General features: G+C 39.6%; 1 protein-coding gene across 1 annotated transcript in view; it reads left to right on the top strand.

The window, feature by feature from the left end:
* Positions 1-22,163, top strand: part of LOC133449389 (myosin-10-like) — a 113,046-nt gene that overhangs the window by 38,649 nt on the left and 52,234 nt on the right. The window contains exons 4-13 of the mRNA XM_061728566.1: positions 1,193-1,220; positions 5,329-5,431; positions 5,651-5,680; positions 7,573-7,590; positions 12,564-12,656; positions 12,825-12,888; positions 14,401-14,499; positions 14,625-14,768; positions 17,098-17,193; positions 21,830-21,948. Of these exons, the coding sequence (XP_061584550.1) occupies positions 1,193-1,220; positions 5,329-5,431; positions 5,651-5,680; positions 7,573-7,590; positions 12,564-12,656; positions 12,825-12,888; positions 14,401-14,499; positions 14,625-14,768; positions 17,098-17,193; positions 21,830-21,948 (794 nt within the window). The remainder of the gene's footprint in view (positions 1-1,192; positions 1,221-5,328; positions 5,432-5,650; positions 5,681-7,572; positions 7,591-12,563; positions 12,657-12,824; positions 12,889-14,400; positions 14,500-14,624; positions 14,769-17,097; positions 17,194-21,829; positions 21,949-22,163) is intronic.

A 22,163-nucleotide genomic window follows, 5' to 3' on the forward strand; every position in this document is an offset into this window, starting at 1 on the left:
TTCTGATTCTCCAGACGCTCAGGAAAAGCGAGTGGGATGAATGTGAGTCTGGTGACTTCAGTCTAATCCCTGGAATTCTGGCTGCTTAGCTGAGCATGTGACGGGACAGCGGGGGCATTAACGGCAGGACCAGGGGCTTTTCCCATGACGACATTACAATTAATATTCCCCGAGGCCTCAACGTGACTCTCTCACTCATAAAGGTTCATAAAGACACATTAACTGTCTAAATGTGTGATGACAGATGTCAAATCATCAAATATGAGCAGTGTAATCCAGATGAGCTGACTTGAAATCAGTTTAACTGATGATCAAATGAGGGAAGTAATTGAGGGAGTAAAAGAGTTTTCTTTTTTTCTCTCTCTCTTTTTAGCACCATTGTCATATTTTTTTTCTTTGAATCAAAAAAAGAATACGACTATCTTTGTTTGACGACAGCTATTTATTTTGTGTTATTCTATAACTTTGTTGCAGTTTTTTTTTTTTGTTTAGTTTTTTAAATTACGTTTATTGGAAAGTGTTCTGTTGTTTTAAATTGCGTAATTTGTATTTATTTTTTATTTTTTATTACATTAATTGAAATTTGATTTATTAGGAAAAAGGGACAGATAAATTACAGGACTGTCTCAGAAAATTAGAATATTGTGATTTTCTGTAATGCAATTACAAAAACAAAAATGTCATACATTCTGGATTTATTACAAATCAACTGAAATATTGCAAGCCTTTTATTATTTTAATATTGCTGATCATGGTTTACAGCTTAAGAAAACTCAAATATCCTATCTAAAAAAATTAGAATATTCTGGGAATCTTAATCTTAAACTGTAAGCCATAATCAGCAATATTAAAATAATAAAAGGCTTGCAATATTTCAGTTGATTTGTTGATTTTTTTTTGTTTTTTTAATTGCATTACAGAAAATAAAGAACTTTATCACAATATTCTAATTTTCTGAGAGTCCTGTAAGCTTAGTCTTCTTTCTGCTCCCTTTCATTCAAGGAAAGAGATTTGTTGTAATTATATTGAACTGTTTAGTTTTCTTTTAATGAATGAAATAAAGGATAAAGAAGAAGAATTTAGTTTAATTGCTTCTTTTTTCCTTTTTATAGATTGTATTTCTTTGCAGGGATTCAGTCTAACTAGCTTCAGAATGATCTGCTAAGTTTCCCTCTTTTCTCTGTTTCCACAGATCGAGAGGACCAGTCCATCCTCTGCACGTGAGTCACTGGCTGCTGGCTTTAAATCTTTACATCTATTATACATTAAATCTTCCACGCTGCAGTGCATTTCTTATTTTAGAGTCTTAAGGGGGCGGTGATCCGTTTGCTGGGAACTATTATGTTCTAGAGGACCGGCGAGGTCCAGACGGGCCTTTTTTAAGTGTCACTGCTCAGGAGAAATGCCAAAAATGTGGATCAGAGAAATGTCTGGCGTTTCAGTCTGGTGTCGTTGACGGATGACAGGAATGTAGCTGCAGGGAATGCTGGGATATCAGTCAGCTGCTGTTCTCACCGCGCAGCCTGAGCCTGGAGTTATTTACTCATTATCTCCTTTATATAGTCTTTAATTTCAGGAGAAAACAGTGACGAGGATGTAAATCTAATTAACTATTACTTGTGTTGAATATTGTGAGTGTGAGTTATGAGGCGTCATTTAAAAGGGGCAGGATTTATTTATTTATGTAATATAAATTATTGAGGTGATGCGTCCTTAAAAACTTTCCATGATGGAACTCCTCCGTCTGCGGCGAGCGGTTCTGACGGTTCTTTGACATCACAGACCCAGTTCAGAGTAGAATTGTACCGTCTTCATGCTTCACGTTGTAGATTTCTACAAAGACAGATTTTAAAAGTCCGCTCCCAGGTAAATGGGGGTGCGGTTAATGGTTGACTCCTCCCCCTTAAACCAGCTGCTGTGAACAGAGTTGAACAGATGTGGTTGAAATGGAGCTTTTGTGCGGTATTTTTGACCCAAATATGTCTCAGACATCTCAAGAAGACCTAAAGATAATGTGTGTGGTGTTTTTAAAGAAAGTAGTTGTTCTGATCGCGACACCAGCGTTGGGAATAGTCCTGTGTTGAAAAGATACATTTTCCGATTCTAAATCAATTCTCATATTAATTCCTAAAAATCGATTCATATGTCTAAAGATCGATTTTTCTTTTCTTTTTTTTAAAATTATTTATTATTTATTTATTTATTTATTTTCATCATTACATTACAACTTTTGGTATTTTTTTGTTTATGCCCAAAAAAGGAATGTTTTGTTGGACATGAGAATAACTGGTGCCATGTTTTTGCCTTTAAATATGTTTAAAGTAGGGCTGAACGATTTTTGAAAATAATCTAATTGCGATTTTTTTCCTCAATATTGCAATTGCGATTTAATATGCGATTATTTTTTCAAGGTCCTGTTCTCATGTATTTTTCAACTACACAAGCAATAAATCAGTCTGTTTTATAATAAACAATGTCAGATTTATTTAAAGCACAGATTACAACAATAAAGAAAACAAATCTGTGTCTTTACCTCTTTAACACGTCTACACACGTCTGTACACACGAGTGTTATGGGTCGTTCTCTGAACCCAATCACACGACAAACCGGGTTAAACTTTAGCCAAAACGAGGCGTAGTTTAATAGAAAAACACAGAAAAACTCCCACAGGAAACAAAAGAACCTTCCTCACAGGAAACTCAGAACTTCTTCACAAATAACTTAAAAATCAGAGAGAGAAAAAAAAACATCAGCAAACTAACAAATAAACTAACAAAGCTCAGAGTTAACAAAACCAACCAGCAATGAACAACTGGCAGCCGCTGTTTAACCTCCTGATGAGCTGACGGGCTGCAGGTGGTTTAAGGCTGATTTATGGTTCCACGTTAAATCGACGCAGAGCCTACACCGTAGGGTACGCGGTATGCGCACCGTACGGCGCGCGTCGCTGCGTAACCTACGCCGTAACCTACGCCGTAGGCTCTGCGTCGATTTAACGCAGAACCACAAATCAGCGTGACCAGATCACGTGACTGGTCAAATCGCAGCCTTTGCGGTTAGAAAATCTCGTTTTATCACATCGCGATATTATCACAAATGCAATTAATCTTTCAGCCCTAGTTTAAAGGTATGAAAACATTAAAGTTTTCAGTTATAATTGCATAAATTGTCTATATTTCTTTGCTTTATATTCTGTCTTGGGGTTACATTTGCATAAAATGCTAAAAAACAAATTCTCAAAAATGGAAAAAAATAAAAACCGATTTCCTGCGTCTCTGTTTCCTCCCTGGATCTGTTTGATAATTCTGCCCCAAGATGTTTCTGTTTCAGTTCTATCAGCATTCTGGGAGCTGATTGGTCCTTACAGCATCATTAGCTGCAATACTTGCTGTTGAATCTCAATATAATACTAGTATTAATATGTTGCAGAACTACAGTCATATCATTCACGCAACAGCTCAAAAAACTGTTTTAATAACACTAAACCAAATCAATATCGGAATCGAATCGAATCAAATCTTGATAATCGAATCTGAATCTTAAGAATCGGAATCGAATCGATTCTTGACATTTGAATTGATCCCCAGGCCTAGTTGGGAAGACTCGCTGATTCTGCTGGAAACAAAGTTATCAGGACCTGCTGGATTGTTTTCAGCAACATTTGTGTAATTTCTGGAAACATGAGCCTTGTAGAGCATCATGGGAGCCAAAGCAGGAGTTTATCAAGTCGAGGGGAGGAGGGTCGAACCGCAGCAGCAAACGCTGGCTTCAGCTTTCCAGGAATGAGAGGAAGATCAATGACAAAACTGTAGGATTGATGAGTCGAGATGACCAGCTCCTGTCAGGCGCTGACAACTGTTGGATTTTGTTGTGTGATTGAATATTGGCGTGTATTTAATAATAATAATAATAATTGGAGCTGCGGTTCAGTTTTCCACCTCAGAAAAACCGTCTGACGCTGATCTCTCCAAGTGTTATTTGATATTGGCTTTATGTTGGACTTTCAAATCTCCAGTCTGTCCAAACGTCAAAATATGAATATTTTCTTTACTTCACATATTTGTGGCGAGCCCATAAAAATTTTATTTCTCGTGGGTTTGTCCTTAAAACAAACAAAAAAAAACTCCATTAAGGTACAGTTGTACAGTTTAAACAAACGAAAGAAGTCCAATCTTGGGGATTTATCTCGTATGAAAAGTTTATTTAGACGGGACAATGCATATTAATGAACACTACATTAAGCAGTGTAAATACACTGGATTTTAGCAGAAATGCTAGTTTCCACCCGCAGTCCCCACAGAAAATATAAAAACAATTCAGTCAAACAGTACAATCAAACAAGGGAACAAACATAAAACATACATAGTAGCAAAATAGATTTAGTAGGATTTAAAAGCAGTATGGATGAGTTTAAAGTGACTTGAGCAAAAAATGCATATTATAATAATGAAATACCAGCTATGGTAATATTATGGTACTGAGAGTATCCAAGTTGTGTGACATACAAACTGCGTGTTGCATCGCACATTGCCCTAGTACGTACACATTAAAGCAGATAATTAACATTAAGACAAACTACACAAGTTTAAGCCTGGTTGTGATAACAGTGTTGTTCCTCCAATAGCCAGGATTTAAAATGTTTGGTGAAAGAGGTCAGAGTGGGTAGTTCACGTATCCTACTTGGTGTTGCATTCCAGGTGTGAGAGGCACGAACCAAAAAAGTGGCTCAACTAAAAGCACTTTTTCTAAAAGGAACTATCCAGTCGCCTCAAACAGTAGCTCTGGTGAATCTGTTTGAATTTCTTTTCACAAATTCTTGTAGTGGGGGTGGTGTCTGGCCATGAAAGATTTTATAGATCAAAATAGCGTCATATCGAGTCCTTTAGTGTCACACGCTGTGATTGGATGAGCGCTCCTTGTTCGTAGGACTAAACGATGTCAGGAACGTGACAGGCTTCAGTCCGGCAGCAGCGCGCTGATGCAACCCCGCCGTGGTTGCACCGGCTAACCGCCCCCCACCGCCACGTCACGCTCACTCGGGCGGAAAGTAAAACAATATCTTGTGCATTCTTGCTGCATGCAAATGTGCAGTTTGTGTAAAACCACAGATATGCTCTGAATCCAGACTGCTGGCCCCGAGGTTTAGCGAGGCCGTAGAGGATCTCGGGGAGATGTTTGCAGTGTTTTTCTGTGCTGTAGCCGCTGTATAGCCAGAAGAGTGGGAATGCTGCCAGAAACCACAGCTGAGAGACCAGATCAACTGGAACCAGCAATGAAACTGTTGGAGTTTGGTGTTTTTGTGTCATTTGTCCCGCTGTGCTTTGCAGAGGCGAGTCGGGTGCTGGAAAAACAGAAAACACTAAAAAGGTCATCCAGTACCTGGCACATGTTGCTTCCTCCCACAAAGGACGAAAGGACCATAATATCCCTGTAAGTATCCTCTCAAAGCCATCGTGAAAACACGTTTAGATCAGCAACACTTACGTTTACCTGAATAAAGTCTGTAAAACCTTCAGCATAATACCAGAGAAATGTAACATTTGTAAGTTATTAAAGTATAATAACCAGTAGACTGAGAATTTTCTTTTGGTTTTCCAGTGGATGTATTCTCAATCTAACAATTAACATTTGTTTATCTGCAATAAACAGCCAGAATCACCCAAACCAGGGAAACTACAGGCAAGTCCCCGGCTTCCTTACTTCTCATGTGCATGCTCCTTTCAAACTCCACCGGTTCCTTCATATTTGGGATTACGAGGTTTCTGTGGGCCTCTTATGTCACTGATGATTTTACTGATTAAACATGACGTTGGCTCTGAGCTAGGGCTGCAACTAACGACTATTTTAATAGTCGACTAGTCACCGACTATTGAAACGATTAGTCGACTAGTCGGATAATTAGTCATTTTTTTTAAATTTAGTATGAGGTTGCTTTAATTATGTGGCAAATGATAATAAACACAAGAAAGATGGCACTAGAGCCCTGATATAGCGGGACTGTTTTCTTCATCCTGCTCCCGCTGCATTTCTGACCATTACCGCCTGCAACGTGTGTTCCACTCCCACCCCTCCCGCAAAAATCTGAGAATTCATGGCCGCACGGCGCACAATAAAGATGCATTGTTTTAGTGTCTTCTCCCGTCCCGCAAGAGTGAAGTCCAGACAAATCTGTCTGATTTAATGTTAACATGATCATTGTGGAGTTTGATGGATAATTGACAGTTCATAGGCACCTGACTGAAAGTTAGATGCAAATCCATCATTGTCATGTTCGCACAAGCCTTTTTTCGCTTTTCGCGCCGCATCAATTATGATTGAGGTTACATAAACGAGTAGGCTGTGAGTGGCTCAAATAACACTAATAAATGACATAAAATAAACAAAGTTAAGAATTAAACAAATTAATTTAATAAATGAATCGCTTGGGCATGACATTGCTGTGGAGGGAGAGAATGCTGCTGACCGACTGCGTCCCAAATCTCGCGTCTCTCTTCCAAGATGCTTCACAGACACTAAACGCAGTTTCTCCAGATATCTGACTTAATTTAATTTAAAATACTTTTGTCAGGCACAGTCTATGAGTGAAACTGACAGTTTTACATTTACATTTCATGATTCAGCAACACGAAATCATTAATTAAATGTGTCATTGATTAATTAAATGCAGTTTTACATTTCATGATTCACACGCAACACAAAATCATTAATTAAATGTGTCATTAATTAATTAAATGCTTAAATAATAAATATATATTTTTACTTAAAATGAATTGTATTTTAATTAATTAATGACATATTTCATTCTAATTTTAATTAATTAATGACACATTTAATTAATTAATGATATATTTCATTCCCATTTTAATTAATTAATGATGTATTTATTTATTTAATTTTGGCACAAAAAATCGTCCATAACAGTCAGGCATAACGTTAAAGCTCTCTTTTAAAGCCAAAATACGCTTACTATCTTACCAAGGCGGGTCCGTTACGTTCAACACTCCCACGTGCATTTTCAAATGCATTACCGGCGTGCTACGTGATGAGGAAGGTCGGCTTTGCAAACCTTGAAAGTAATCTTTTTATTCGGGGTATCGAGGCTAAAATGCTCCCAAACTTTTTAAGTTTTATTACCCGCAGCTGCACTGAGACGCTATCGTGCATGCGCGACTCTCGGCAGAGATTGTATTGAAGTGAGACGCCTCACTCCGTTGGAAAAACACGTCTTGCGACAATTGTCGACAATGGAATTCATTGTCGACAATTTTGATTATCGATTTTTGTCGACAACGTCGACGAATCGTTGCAGCCCTACTCTGAGCTTCATTAGGATCCTCTGTGTCTCTGTGTCAGGAACAAAACAGTTGTGAGTAAATGTTAAAAGTGGCTTCTATGTGCCCAGATGTTTTCCCCCATGAACTCTGATGGATCAGGATCCATCAGAGGTTTTCCAGAACTTCACTCTGACGATCATTAGTTATCTCCGAAACGCTTTAACCGACTTGTTTCCCTGACATGAAAGCAGTTGTTGTTTTAAATAATTAACGTGTGAATCTCCCCATGTCCCACAGAGTGGACCCCTGTTCTATGTGAGTAGTTTGTAGTTCCCACCTCTGACCTGAAGGGGCTTCACTAACTCTGTCCCACCCGCTGAAGCTAACACCACTATTAACCTTCACGCCGGGCCGTAGACGCCCTCCATCCCCCGTACCTTCACCCCCGCCCCCCCGCCGTAGTCCTGCCTGAATGCTTTCATTGCATGATCTGCACTTAAGTAAAGTAAATTACTTTACTTAAATACTAAACACTTAGTAAATAACATGTAACTGCTGTGTTGCTTACAGTCCGACACCAAGCACCTTGTTGACTAAGTCTGTTGCACAGATCTTGAGTTGATGGTGGACGAGCTGAAGTTCTGGACTGGTCTTTAAATGCGCCGGTGCCGTCGGAGGAGAATTAAATATTAACAGTTAAACCGGGTTTTCCATCAGCTGAGCTTTTTGCAACCCGCCCGGCGAAGTAATGGCACTTTTCCATCAGTACTTACTCAGCCCGACTCGGCTCCCCTCCACTTTGTTTGGTTCTTTCCACTAGGGATCTTTATTCTTTATTTCATTCATTAAAAGAAAAACAAAACAGTTCAATATAATTACAACAAATCTCTTTCCTTGAATGAAAGGGAACAGAAAGAAGACTAAGCTTATTTTATCTGTCCCTTTTTCCTAAGAAAGCAACTTTTCGCTCACCTTCTTGTAAATCTTCTATCCCGGTACTTTCTACCGTCTACAAATGCAGAAATGTTCATATCCTTCATTACATTTATGAAGTCATTAGTCTCCTTCTGGTCTTGTGTTTCTCCGTGTTTAGAAGAACTTCCTGGACTCAAAAGACCAGGATTCCTTGTGAACAGAGCATGTGCAGAAAACACATTCATGTTCCGTTTGATGGGGATATTCTGTTTGGCGTTTACATGACCCAATATTCAGGTTTTAAAAGGAGTAACCCAGGGCTCATATTGGGGTTTTTAAAAACCGGAATATGAGCAAATTTCGGTTATTCAAAGGGGTTATTGGTGTTTACATGGCCGTGCAAAACCGGCATGCTAATATTCCGGTTAGATCTCTTTCCTTGAATGAAAGGGAACAGAAAGAAGACTAAGCTTAAGGTGCTAAATTGTTATAATAATGATGATAATAATAATAATAATAATAATAATAATAATAATAATAATAATAATAATAATAATAATATGTTGTGGAAGCAAAGAGGCGAATCACTACCACATATTCTGGTGTTGCCCTGTTGTAACCCCATTTTGGTTGCAAGTACATCAAATTCTTGAGACTGTGTTTTCAACAAAAATAACTTTTGGCTTTAGTTTGTTTTACTTGATGGATATAGAGGAACTAGAATGGAGGAATAAAGATAAATATTTATTGAGAATATTACTGATGGCTTGTAAGAAATCAATAACAAAGAAATGAAGAGGGAGGCACCTAGTGTAGATGAATGGATTGATATGGTGTACAGCATCTATGTAATGGAAAGAATTACTTTTAATTTAAGAACACAAAAAGAGGCATTTAATGATAATTGGCAAAAGTGGATTACGTATGTCTCTACCACAAGACCGGACTTCAGGTCATTTCAGACTGGATTATCCGAATATTTTTTTTACGTACGTACTTTTTTTCCTTTTTCTGGAGGTGTTACCAGTCCCTTTATGTACGCTTTTGCTTTCCCCTTGATATTTGTTCGGATTTATAGGTCTTCATGTTGATTGTTGGACTTTTTGTTTGTTTATATGTAAAATCAAAACCAATAAAAAGTAAATGACAAAAAAAAAAAAAAAATAATAATAAATTTTATTTATATAGCGCTTTTAAAAGCTCTCAAAGACGCTTAATTAAGTTTTAAGTTATGGAAAAGAAACCAGGCCAAGTTGAGCCAAGTAGGTGCTGGTGGAAAAGAGCCATAAGGTGAGGTGTTTGAACCTACTGACCAGCTGAAGCATCATCATGATACTCCCACCACCGGCCGAGACGTGATGCTGAGTAAATCTGGACCAATCAAGTCCGTTGACAAGAGGCCTGGTAGCTGGACTGAGGACGACCCGGGACACTGACTTGATGAGTGGCTTCCTGTCGTGGTAAAACCATCCGCTGCTCTTTTACCAGCCGGAGGATGAAGTCGTCAGTTTCACCTTCCTGATGATCCGAAGGCTCGTATCCACCATGTCTGGCTGGTTTCTGCCGGAGAACCTGACCCAGAAGCAGTTCTCCACATGTCCTGGTCCCGGCCCAGGGATTTTGTTTTCCTCGCGTTCAAAGGGACGGCTGTGATATTTAGTCTGGCTCCGTGACCCACGAAGCAGATGTTGGGCAGCACAAACAGCCGCGACTGGCTGCTGCCTCCCAAGATTTACTGGCACAGTCGGTCCTGATCCGCTTTGAGACCAGCAAATCTGTCCTGAGGTTCTTCATCATCCTCCGCCAAAGAGTGCATCAAATATCCCTCGTTCCTCAGCTGTGGTGGAAAGTGTCCCGCTCCGACCTTTCAACGCCCACGATGCGGCTCGGATGGAGGCGCAGTGGAAGCAGCTGTCCAAACACCTCCACAAGTCCCGTATTTATTTGTTCAGCGTGTTGGAGGAGTCGGGAGCGTGACCGGGGACATTCTGGAGATGATGGAGCGATCCGCCGGCTCTCCGCAGCTTCACAAAAATAAATATTGTTTGTTCGGGGGCTTCCAGGAGCCTCGTCGCCGGGATCAGGGGAGCCGGGCCCGGTGCTCGGTTCCAGCAACGACCCGGACAGTTCTGCAGGTGGAAACATGAGAGAAGATTCATGGAGGATTTAGCTCCTTTCACCAGCTCTTGAGTCAGTTAAAGCGGTGGATACTTCCTCTCCTCCGTCCAGGGAGACGTAACGTACCGTTGGAGATGTTTGATTATCCCTCGGGGATCAATAAAGGATTATTGACCTGAACTGAATGGAATAAGCAGACGTTCCCCAGACTCAACGATCTTATAACCAGCCGGGGTACCAGGCCCGCGCTACCAGATGTTAATACCAATTCAATTTTATTTATATAGCGTCTAATACAACAAAAGTTGTCTCTAGGCGCTTTCCAGAGACCCAGAACATGAACATAAACATAAACATAAACCCCCGAGCAATTATTACATAAACAATGGCAGGTAAAAACTCCCATAGTGGGAGAAAAACCTTAAGCCAAACAGTGGCAAGAAAAACTCCCCTTTAGGAGGAAGAAACCTTGAGCAGGACCAGGCTCATAAGGGGGGACCCTCCTGCCGAAGGCCAGACTGAGGGGGTCGGGGACGTCAGCAGCAACAGCAGACATCCACGCAGGCAGGTGGAAGCAGCAGTGGGATGACCCGGGGGGGGGGGGCAGCAGCACGCAGCTCCTGAAGCTCCGGCCTGCAAACAGGCACAAAAGAGAAAAAAGGGGGCCGGCACAAGAAACTACAGGAACGATAGACAAAAATGATGGCTATGAGATACTTATAATAAATACAAATGGAAAAGGAGAAGAGAGGAAGGGGAGAAGAGAAGAAGAGTGAGAGGCACCGCCCAGCGGATCATGTCCCCCCTGCAGCATAGGCCTATAGCAGCATATCTACCACCAAGCTATATTTGAGACTAACTATTATAGTTTTCTTCTATAGCTGCAACTATGACTACTGACTCTAGCACACTAGAGTTTACACTACCTAGAGATTTACCAACACCAGCTAGAGGTTTACTAAACACTAACTATAGGCTTTACTAAACAGAAAGGTTTTAAGTTTGGTTTTAAAGGTGGAGACGTACCAGACCCGGGGAACCAGACATTAATACCAGACGTACCAGATCCGGGTACTAGACCTGTGGTACCAGACCCAGGGAACCAGGTCGGGGTACCGGACGTTAATACCAGACGTACTAGCAGTACTCGAGTTGTAAAAAAACCAAATCAGGGGGGATGGTGGATTTTATCATATGGGGACAGATCATTTGTGCTGATTACAAATAATATAATATATTACAAATAATAGCAGTGACCAAAACACCTGCAGAAATACTGCAGGAATGACATAGCAGCAGTTAAATGCAGCCTTCTGTAAGCTTTAAATATCCACTGGGCTTACATCAAATACATCAAAACACAACAATAAAAAACACTTTTCTGAACTTATCAATATGACTCTGTCCTTCACAGGATAAGTAAAATGGATCACTGCAAAAACTCTAAATCTTAACAAGAATATTTGTCTTATTTCTAGTTAAAATGTCTCATTTTAGTAAAAAAAATCTCATTACACTTAAAACAAGACTCATCACTGGAAAAAACAACAATTTTCACCTGTTTCAAGTAGATTTTCACTTAAAATAAGTAGAAAAATCTGCCAGTGGAACAAGATTTTATTGCTTGTAATGAGAAGATAAATCTTGTCCCACTGGCAGATTTTTCTACTTATTTCAAGTGAAAATTTACTTGAAACAGGTGAAAATTGTCAAATAAGTTATTTTTCTGGTGATGACTCTAAATGTTGAAATAGCAGTAAAACCACATCCATTGATGAAATGACATAAGGGATGGAAAGGGGGGATGATTTTGACCGTTTTTATTTCAGGGGGGATTCCATCCCCCCTCAACTCCAGTACTGCGTCCTAGACCTGGGGAACCAGACCCGGGATACCAGAGCGATCTTAGAGGATGTGGGTGTTTGCGGAGGCAACGGAAAAACTGTTAGGATTAAAAAAACAGAATTGGACTCTGCAGAGCTTAAAAACGTTCATGTGGAGAACCGGCGGCGCCGCCGGGCTTTCAGCTCAGAGACCCGCCGACCCGAGAGAATCCAGCGCTGCCTCTCTCAGGTAGCTGCTCAGCAACCGGCGTCTCCTCCCACGTAAACCAATCAGAACTCAGACGTCTGCCGTCTCTGCATGTTTGCTCGTCTCTTCAACTGTCTCTCAAACTCCGTTTCCCATAATCCTCCTGTTGCTGCTTCTCTGGCCCGTGGTGACCGGGTTCTGTGTGTTTTGTTCTGGTGTTGCAGGGAGAACTGGAGCGCCAGCTCCTGCAGGCCAACCCCATCCTTGAGTCCTTCGGCAACGCCAAGACCGTGAAGAACGACAACTCGTCACGTTTTGTAAGTTTCCTCCTGCATCTGTGGATCTGAGCTGTGTGTGTTTGTGTCCTGGAGGCGGTTTACTCGTCTTCCTGTCCCACGAGTTCCCAGGAGGCTTCGGTGTTTACGTGTCTCGTTGACCTCTGACCTCTTGACCTCCTGACCGGTGATCTCCGTTAATCTCCGCAGGGCAAATTCATCCGGATCAACTTCGATGTGACCGGATACATCGTTGGAGCCAACATCGAAACCTGTATCCTGTTTTACATCAGTTCACTTGTTAGGAGACGTGTGTGAAACTCACCACCATGTCACGTTCAATGCCTCGTACAGAAACAGGACTTTCAACGAAAATTATGACTAAATATCGTCATCAACGAACCTTTATCACCTGAGGAAAATGAGACAAGACGAAAATGCTGGTCATGTGACGATAATGATAATTAAATATATAATGCAATATCGTAGAGGAATAAAAACCAGACTAAAATGTAGATTACAAAATAAAAACTCTGCTAAAATGTGTCTTTATTTTCGTTGACAAAGATCCTTAGCGTCCATGTTTTCAGTAGTTTCTCTGGTTTAATGTCCATGTTTTCAGTAGTTTCTCTGGTTTAATGTCCATGTTTTCAGTAGTTTCTCTGGTTTAATGTCCATGTTTCCAGTAGTTTCTCTGGTTTAATGTCCATGTTTTCAGTAGTTTCTCTGGTTTAATGTCCATGTTTTCAGTAGTTTCTCTGGTTTAATGTCCATGTTTTCAGTAGTTTCTCTGGTTTAATGTCCATGTTTTCAGTAGTTTCTCTGGTTTTATGTCCATGTTTTCAGTAGTTTCTCTGGTTTAATGTCCATGTTTTCAGTAGTTTCTCTGGTTTAATGTCCATGTTTTCAGTAGTTTCTCTGGTTTTATGTCCATGTTTTCAGTAGTTTCTCTGGTTTAGTTCTGCTGGGTGACGTTAGTCCTCAATCCCAGTCGCTGCAGCGGGGAATCAGATCCAGAAGATGCAGCTGCAGAGTTAGAGGCTGATGCCGCTAACGCAGAGTTCTAGGTTCACGTACATTAAAAGCTAAGTTACAGAGAGAAACGCAGGGATCTGCTCTGGGGCTGGAGAAGAAGAAGAAGAAGAAGAACCATCTTTGGATCCACTTTCCTACATAGACGTGGAAAAGAAAAGGACAGGGTGATATGCGGAAAAATAAATATGTTGTAAACTCAAATTAGAGTCTTCTGTATCTGGAATGAATGTATTCTTGAGTCTATAAGGTAACAATAATATAATAATGAGATAACCTTGTTTGAATTGTAAAATGGGTTTGAATAAATACAATCTTTGACTTAAACTAGACTAAAATGGTCCTGGACAATTCTGACTAAAATAAGACTAAAATGTCGTTTTAGTCGACTGAAACTTGACACGACTAAAAAGGAGAATGAACGTGACTAAAACTAATAAAAACTAAAATGATAGCTTGACCCAAACACTAGACTAAAACTGAAACAGGCTGACAGAAACAACACTATTTCTCACTCTAAACTGACGAGTCGGAGTGTTCAAAACTTCAAAACGCTGCTCCAAACTTTCAAGTCTACTGCTGATTCCGATTTTATTTCAGATTTTATTGCATTTATATTGTTGTCTTTTTGTTGCTTTTATTAGATCTTGAGTGCCCTGAAAGGTGCCTTAGATAAATTGAATATATTATTATTATTATTGTTGTGGTTGTTACTGAGCCACGAGGCCGGTTTGTTTCCTTGACCGCTGCTCAGACCTGCTGGAGAAGTCCAGAGCCGTCCGTCAGGCCAAAGAAGAGCGAACCTTCCACGTCTTCTACCAGCTGCTGGCCGGAGCCGGCGAGCATCTCAGATGTGAGTAGACGGAGAGCTGAACCCCCACAAACCACCTTTCCTGAAGCAGAAATCAAGACAAGTAAATGCCGTCGGTCCTCTGTCGGCCCTCGTTTGAAGCGTTTTTCCCGTTTCTCCGTCCGCAGCGGACCTGCTTCTGGAGGGATTCAACAACTACCGTTTCCTGTCCAACGGTAACCTCCCGATCCCGGGCCAGCAGGACAAGGACAACTTCCAGGAGACCATGGAGGCCATGCACATCATGAGCTTCGCCCACGACGAGATCATGGGTACGTCTCTTTTGTTACGATGCACAAGTTAGTTTTCGCCCAAATAAATAGTGCAGATCAGACGGCTATGTAGCCGAGCTCCTAACATTACAGAGTTAGGACGCACGACAATGATGAGGTCCTATCAGATGGATGAGATCTAGAAGAGTCTACAAGTAAAGTGAGAGAATATCGTGCACTGAATGAATAACTTGCATCTGTGCTCGTTCGATGTCGGATCAAGATTAGATTAAATCGGTTTTGATGTGTGTGAGATGCTTTTTAAAGTGTACTGTCCTTTTAAGAACGATTTCATTAGGAACAAATGATAAATAAATAAAAACCTAAACTAAATCTCTGTTTTGGAATTGTTGCAAAGAAAGATAAAAACATGTGTTTTTGCAAGAGGGCCCTGTTACTGTCATTATTATTTGATGAATTTTCTCATCTACATGTTTATTATGTTTCAGCTCGAGTGGTTTCGTTTACTATTATGAAGCAATAGACACAGCAAGCGACATTAATATTGTTATTATTTATTTACTTGGGGGTGACATTTCTGCAGCAGTTTAAAAAAAGAATTGTAAAGAAAAACTAAAAAGAAAACTGTTTTTGCTGCTGCCGCTATTGTCATCTGTAGCTCAGTTAAAGTGCACTAAAACAATGGATGTTATTTCATGTAGTTCAGTTACTGACATTACTTTCTGTAGCTTTCTACAGCATTTCCATTTCCAAAAGATCACAGACATATTATTGCGGCCAGATAAAATTGTTGTCCCTACGTAATAGCAGCTTTTTATATTTCTGTAGTCAAAGGGGACCTGAGACTGTCCAATCTAAGGTGCAATCTATTTTCTTTCATATCACACTCTGTGTGCTGAAAATCCTTTGGGGAACAGTGAAGCAAACTTTGGGGAAGAATAAAAAAAAGGAAGAAAAAAAATAGAACTTTTTCATTAAAGTTTATGTCAAAGACGAGGGAGCCAGCCGATCTAAGCGTCGTCTGACCGCATCATCTACACTAGGGCTGCAACTAACGACTATTTTAGTAGTCGACTAGTCACCGACTATTGAAACGATTAGTCGACTAATCGGATAATTAGTCATTTTTTTAAAATTTAGAATGAGGTTGCTTTAATTATGTGGCAAATGATAATAAACACAAGAAAGATGGTACTAGAGCCCTGATATAGCGGGACTGTTTTCTTCATCCTGCTCCCGCTGCATTTCTGACCATTACCGCCCGCAACGTGTGTTACACTCCCGCCCCTCCCGCAAAACTCTGAGAATTTATGCCCGCACGGCGCACAATAATAAAGATGCATTCAGAGAAATGTCCAGACAAATCTATCTGATTTAATGTTAACATGATCATTGTGGAGTTTGATGGATAATTGACAGTTCATAGGCACCTGACTGAAAGTTATATGCAAATTCATCATTGTCCTCAGCGCACAAGCCTTTTTTTGCTTTTCGCGCTGCATCAATTATGATTGAGGTTATAGCAACGAGAGTAGCTGTGAGTGGCTCAAATAATACTAATAAATGACATAAAATAAACAAAGTTAAGAATTAAACGAATTAATTTAATAAATGAATCGCTTGGCCATTACATTGCTGTGGAGGGAGAGAATGCTGCTGACCGACTGCGTCCCAAATCCCACGTCTCTCATCCAAGATGCTCCAACAGACACTAAACGCAGTTTCTCCAGATATCTGACTTAATTTAATTTAAAATACTTTTGTCAGGCATAACGTTAAAGCTCTTTTAAAGCCAAAATACGCTTACTATCTTACCAAGGTGGGTCCGTTTTGTTCAACTGTCTGACGTGCTTTCTCTTCAAATGCATTACCGGCGTGCTCCGTGATAAGCAAGGTCGGCTTTGCAAACCTTGCAAGTCATCTTTTTATTTACCGTATCAAGGCTAAAATGCTCCCAAACTTTTGAAGTTTTATTACTCGCAGCTGCTGAGACGCTATCGTGCATGCGCGACTCTCGGCAGAGATTGTATTGAAGTGAGACGCCTCACTCCGTTGGAAAAACACGTCTGGCGACAATTGTCAACAATGGAATTCATTGTCGACAATTTTGATTATCGATTTTTGTCGACAACGTCAACGAATCGTTGCAGCCCTAATTTACACACATCGAAGCCAAATGATGAATATAAATGCAGAAGAACGAGGGGCCCAACATAGCGCCTTGTAGCACCCCAGTTCAGCTGAGATATAAATGCAGGTATCAGACCTCTGGCTCGGTTATCTGCACGTCTCGGAGATGACTAGAGAGACTGAGAGGGAGATACAGGTTTCATCGTTTGATTGATGTTTTCCCCTCTGACATGTGCAGCCATGCTGAAGGTGGTGTCGGCCGTGCTGCAGTTTGGTAACGTGGTTTTCAAGAAGGAGAGGAACACGGACCAGGCCTCCATGCCTGACAACACCGGTGGGTACCAGCACCACGCCTCTTTACACCCTCTCCTGGTCCTTCATGTGCTCCGTCTGTTCTGCACCACAACCGAGTGACGGCTCTCTTCTCTCCCGGACATTAAACCCCATCAGTGGTGATTTACTCACGAAGAAAACGGGCCATAGATGTCCAGGTCCTGCACATGTGGAGCTGCACATGTGGAGCTGCACATGTGGAGCTGCACATGTGGCGGTTAAGAGAGGGATTCAGGGAGGGCACGTCCTGTACTACAAAGTTTGCTTTTGTTTTTAAGAGAAAGTACAACAGCTCCCTCATCAACCAATTTTAATTTTATTTACAATAATGGACAACAATGATGGTTATGAGATACTTCCAATTAATACATGAGAAAGGAAGAGAAGAAGAGGAGAGAAGGAGGGGTGAGGGGCACTAGACTAACTAGAGACTTTACTAAACACTAACTATAGTTTTACTAAACACTAACTAGAGTTTTACTAAACACTAACTAGAGGTTTACTAAACACTAACTATAGTTTTACTAAACACTAACTAGAGTTTTACTAAACACTAACTAGAGTTTTACTAAACACTAACTAGAGGTTTACTAAACACTAACTAGAGTTTTACTAAACACTAAATAGAGACTTTACTAAACACTAACTAGAGACTTTACTAACACTAACTATAGTTTTACTAAACACTAACTATAGTTTTACTAAACACTAACTATAGTTTTACTAAACACTAACTAGAGACTTTACTAAACACTAACTAGAGACTTTACTAAACACTAACTAGAGACTTTACTAACACTAACTAGAGACTTTACTAAACACTAACTAGAGGTTTACTAAACACTAACTAGAGACTTTACTAAACACTAACTAGAGGTTTACTAAACACTAACTAGAGGTTTACTAAACACTAACTAGAGGTTTACTAAACACTAACTAGATGTTTACTAAACACTAACTATAGTTTTACTAAACACTAACTAGAGTTTTACTAAACACTAACTAGAGGTTTACTAAACACTAACTAGAGGTTTACTAAACACTAACTAGAGACTTTACTAAACACTAACTAGAGACTTTACTAACACTAACTATAGTTTTACTAAACACTAACTATAGTTTTACTAAACACTAACTAGAGGTTTACTAAACACTAACTAGAGACTTTACTAAACACTAACTAGAGACTTTACTAAACACTAACTAGAGACTTTACTAAACACTAACTAGAGGTTTACTAAACACTAACTAGAGACTTTACTAAACACTAACTATAGGTTTACTAAACACTAACTAGAGACTTTACTAAACACTAACTAGAGGTTTACTAAACACTAACTAGAGACTTTACTAAACACTAACTAGAGGTTTACTAAACACTAACTAGAGACTTTACTAAACACTAACTATAGGTTTACTAAACACTAACTAGAGACTTTACTAAACACTAACTAGAGGTTTACTAAACACTAACTAGAGACTTTACTAAACACTAACTATAGGTTTACTAAACACTAACTAGAGACTTTACTAAACACTAACTAGAGGTTTACTAAACACTAACTAGAGTTTTACTAAACACCAACTAGAGTTTTACTAAACATTAACTAGAGACTTTACTAAACACTAACTAGATGTTTACTAAACACTAACTAGAGTTTTACTAAACACTAACTAGAGGTTTACTAAACACTAACTAGAGGTTTACTAAACACTAACTAGGGGTTTACTAAACACTAACTAGGGGTTTACTAAACACTAACTATAGTTTTACTAAACACTAACTAAAGGTTTACTAAACACTAACTAGAGGTTTACTAAACACTAACTAGAGGTTTACTAACACTAACTAGATGTTTACTAAACACTAACTAGAGGTTTACTAAACACTAACTAGGGGTTTACTAAACACTAACTAGGGGTTTACTAAACACTAACTAGGGGTTTACTAAACACTAACTAGGGGTTTACTAAACACTAACTAGGGGTTTACTAAACACTAACTAGAGGTTTACTAAACACTAACTAGGGGTTTACTAAACACTAACTAGAGACTTTACTAAACATTAACTAGAGACTTTACTAAACACTAACTAGAGGTTTACTAACACTAACTAGAGGTTTACTAAACACTAACTAAAGGTTTACTAAACATTAACTAGAGGTTTACTAACACTAACTATAGTTTTACTAAACACTAACTAAAGGTTTACTAAACATTAACTAGAGGTTTACTAACACTAACTATAGTTTTACTAAACACTAACTAAAGGTTTACTAAACACTAACTAGAGACTTTACTAAACACTAACTAGAGTTTTACTATACACTAACTAGAGTTTTACTAAACACTAACTAGAGACTTTACTAAACACTAACTAGAGGTTTACTAAACACTAACTAGAGGTTTACTAAACACTAACTAGAGGTTTACTAAACACTAACTAGGGGTTTACTAAACACTAACTAGAGACTTTACTAAACATTAACTAGAGACTTTACTAAACACTAACTAGAGGTTTACTAACACTAACTAGAGGTTTACTAAACACTAACTAAAGGTTTACTAAACATTAACTAGAGGTTTACTAACACTAACTATAGTTTTACTAAACACTAACTAAAGGTTTACTAAACATTAACTAGAGGTTTACTAACACTAACTATAGTTTTACTAAACACTAACTAAAGGTTTACTAAACACTAACTAGAGACTTTACTAAACACTAACTAGAGGTTTACTAAACACTAACTAGAGGTTTACTAAACACTAACTATAGGTTTACTAAACACTAACTAGAGGTTTACTAAACACTAACTAGAGGTTTACTAAACACTAACTATAGGTTTACTAAACACTAACTATAGTTTTACTAACACTAACTAGAGGTTTACTAAACACTAACTAGAAGTTTACTAAACACTAACTATAGTTTTACTAAACACTAACTATAGTTTTACTAACACTAACTAGAGGTTTACTAAACACTAACTAGAGGTTTACTAAACACTAACTAGAGGTTTACTAAACACTAACTAGATGTTTACTAAACACTAACTAGAGGTTTACTAAACATTAACTAGAGGTTTACTAAACACTAACTAGAGGTTTACTAAACACTAACTAGAGGTTTACTAAACACTAACTAGAGGTTTACTAAACACTAATTAGAGATTTACTAAACACTAACTAGAGACTTTACTAAACACTAACTAGAAGTTTACTAAACACTAACTAGAGGTTTACTGAACACTAACTAGATGTTTACTAAACAGAAAGGTTCTAAGTTTGGTTTTAAAGGTGGAGGTGGTGTCGGCCTCCTGAACCTAGATTGGAAGTTGTTTCCATAGTAACGGTTCCTGGTAACCAGGTTGTTTCCATAGTAACTGTTCCTGGTAACCAGGTTGTTTCCATAGTAACGGTTCCTGGTAACCAGGTTGTTTCCATAGTAACTGTTCCTGGTAACCAGGTTGTTTCCATAGTAACTGTTCCTGGTAACCAGGCTGTTTCCATAGTAACGGTTCCTGGTAACCAGGTTGTTTCCATAGTAACTGTTCCTGGTAACCAGGTTGTTTCCATAGTAACGGTTCCTGGTAACCAGGTTGTTTCCATAGTAACGGTTCCTGGTAACCAGGTTGTTTCCATAGTAACGGTTCCTGGTAACCAGGTTGTTTCCATAGTAACGGTTCCTGGTAACCAGGTTGTTTCCATAGTAACGGTTCCTGGTAACCAGGTTGTTTCCATAGTAACGGTTCCTGGTAACCAGGTTGTTTCCATAGTAACTGTTCCTGGTAACCAGGTTGTTTCCATAGTAACGGTTCCTGGTAACCAGGTTGTTTCCATAGTAACGGTTCCTGGTAACCAGGTTCTTGCAGCTTGGTTCTTCACGGCTGGTTTCAGGGGGCGGAGTCAGACAGGGGGCGGAGTCCAGCCCCCGGGTCTCCCACTCAGAAGGCGCGCCGATTTTCCCCAGTGGCCAGCCGCGGTACTGCAACCAAAAATCCCTTGCGGCCCAGAAAGCTTTTTTCCCATAGACCGCAATAGTAAAAGAGAAGCCTCTAAAACTGTTCACAGGAACCTCCAGCTGTAATCCCCGGCAATTACTAATCTTTGTATTCTATATTTTTAAGTCATGGACTTTATATCCGTCAAAAATGTTTTATAACGGCCAGAAAAGTCAAAGAAAAGTCTCTTTCTGGGCGTGACGTCACGGCTGACGTCACAGCCGTGTCCGTGCATTCCACGGATGTTTATATATATATTATGTAATTATATTATATTAATACATTAATAATATATGTAATACTATACATGTAATAATATACATTAATTAATATATTATATCAATACATATTATATTAATACTCGCGTCATTGCCCCGGGGCATGATGGGAGGCCCCAGAGCATCATGGGAGGTGACTCAACTGCGCATGCTCTATGGGCCCGTGTATGCGGAAGTAAACCCGGAAGTCAGAGATTTTTTCGGCTTATGCGCTGAGTGAGCAGAATGCATTGAAATGAATGGGCGGCCATTTTTGACGTCCCATCCAGTTTTATAATACATCCATGGCGGAGTCAGACACCTGCTCAAGTCCGTCATTAAACCAGCAGATATTCTTCTTCTTCACCTCCTCAGCGGCGCAGAAGCTGTGTCACCTGCTGGGGATGAACGTGATGGAGTTCACCAGAGCCATCCTGACGCCCCGGATCAAGGTGGGGCGAGACTACGTCCAGAAGGCCCAGACCAAGGAGCAGGTCAGTGAGACGGGGGGGGGAAAGGGGGGACCAAGACTACTTCAGCTCCAGACAGAGACCAGAAACAAACCTAGTAATGTCCTGATCCTGTGTGATTGTATTCCATCATCCTGGTTCAGCTAGTTTCCATATGAGCTTGTTTTCAACTGCAGCTCAATAACACAGAGAAGTGGATGATGATGTTGAACCAACTATAAATGTTTCCATCAGCTGAG

Source organism: Cololabis saira, chromosome 1 (genome assembly GCF_033807715.1).
Source record: "Cololabis saira isolate AMF1-May2022 chromosome 1, fColSai1.1, whole genome shotgun sequence".
Lineage (NCBI taxonomy): Eukaryota > Metazoa > Chordata > Actinopteri > Beloniformes > Belonidae > Cololabis > Cololabis saira.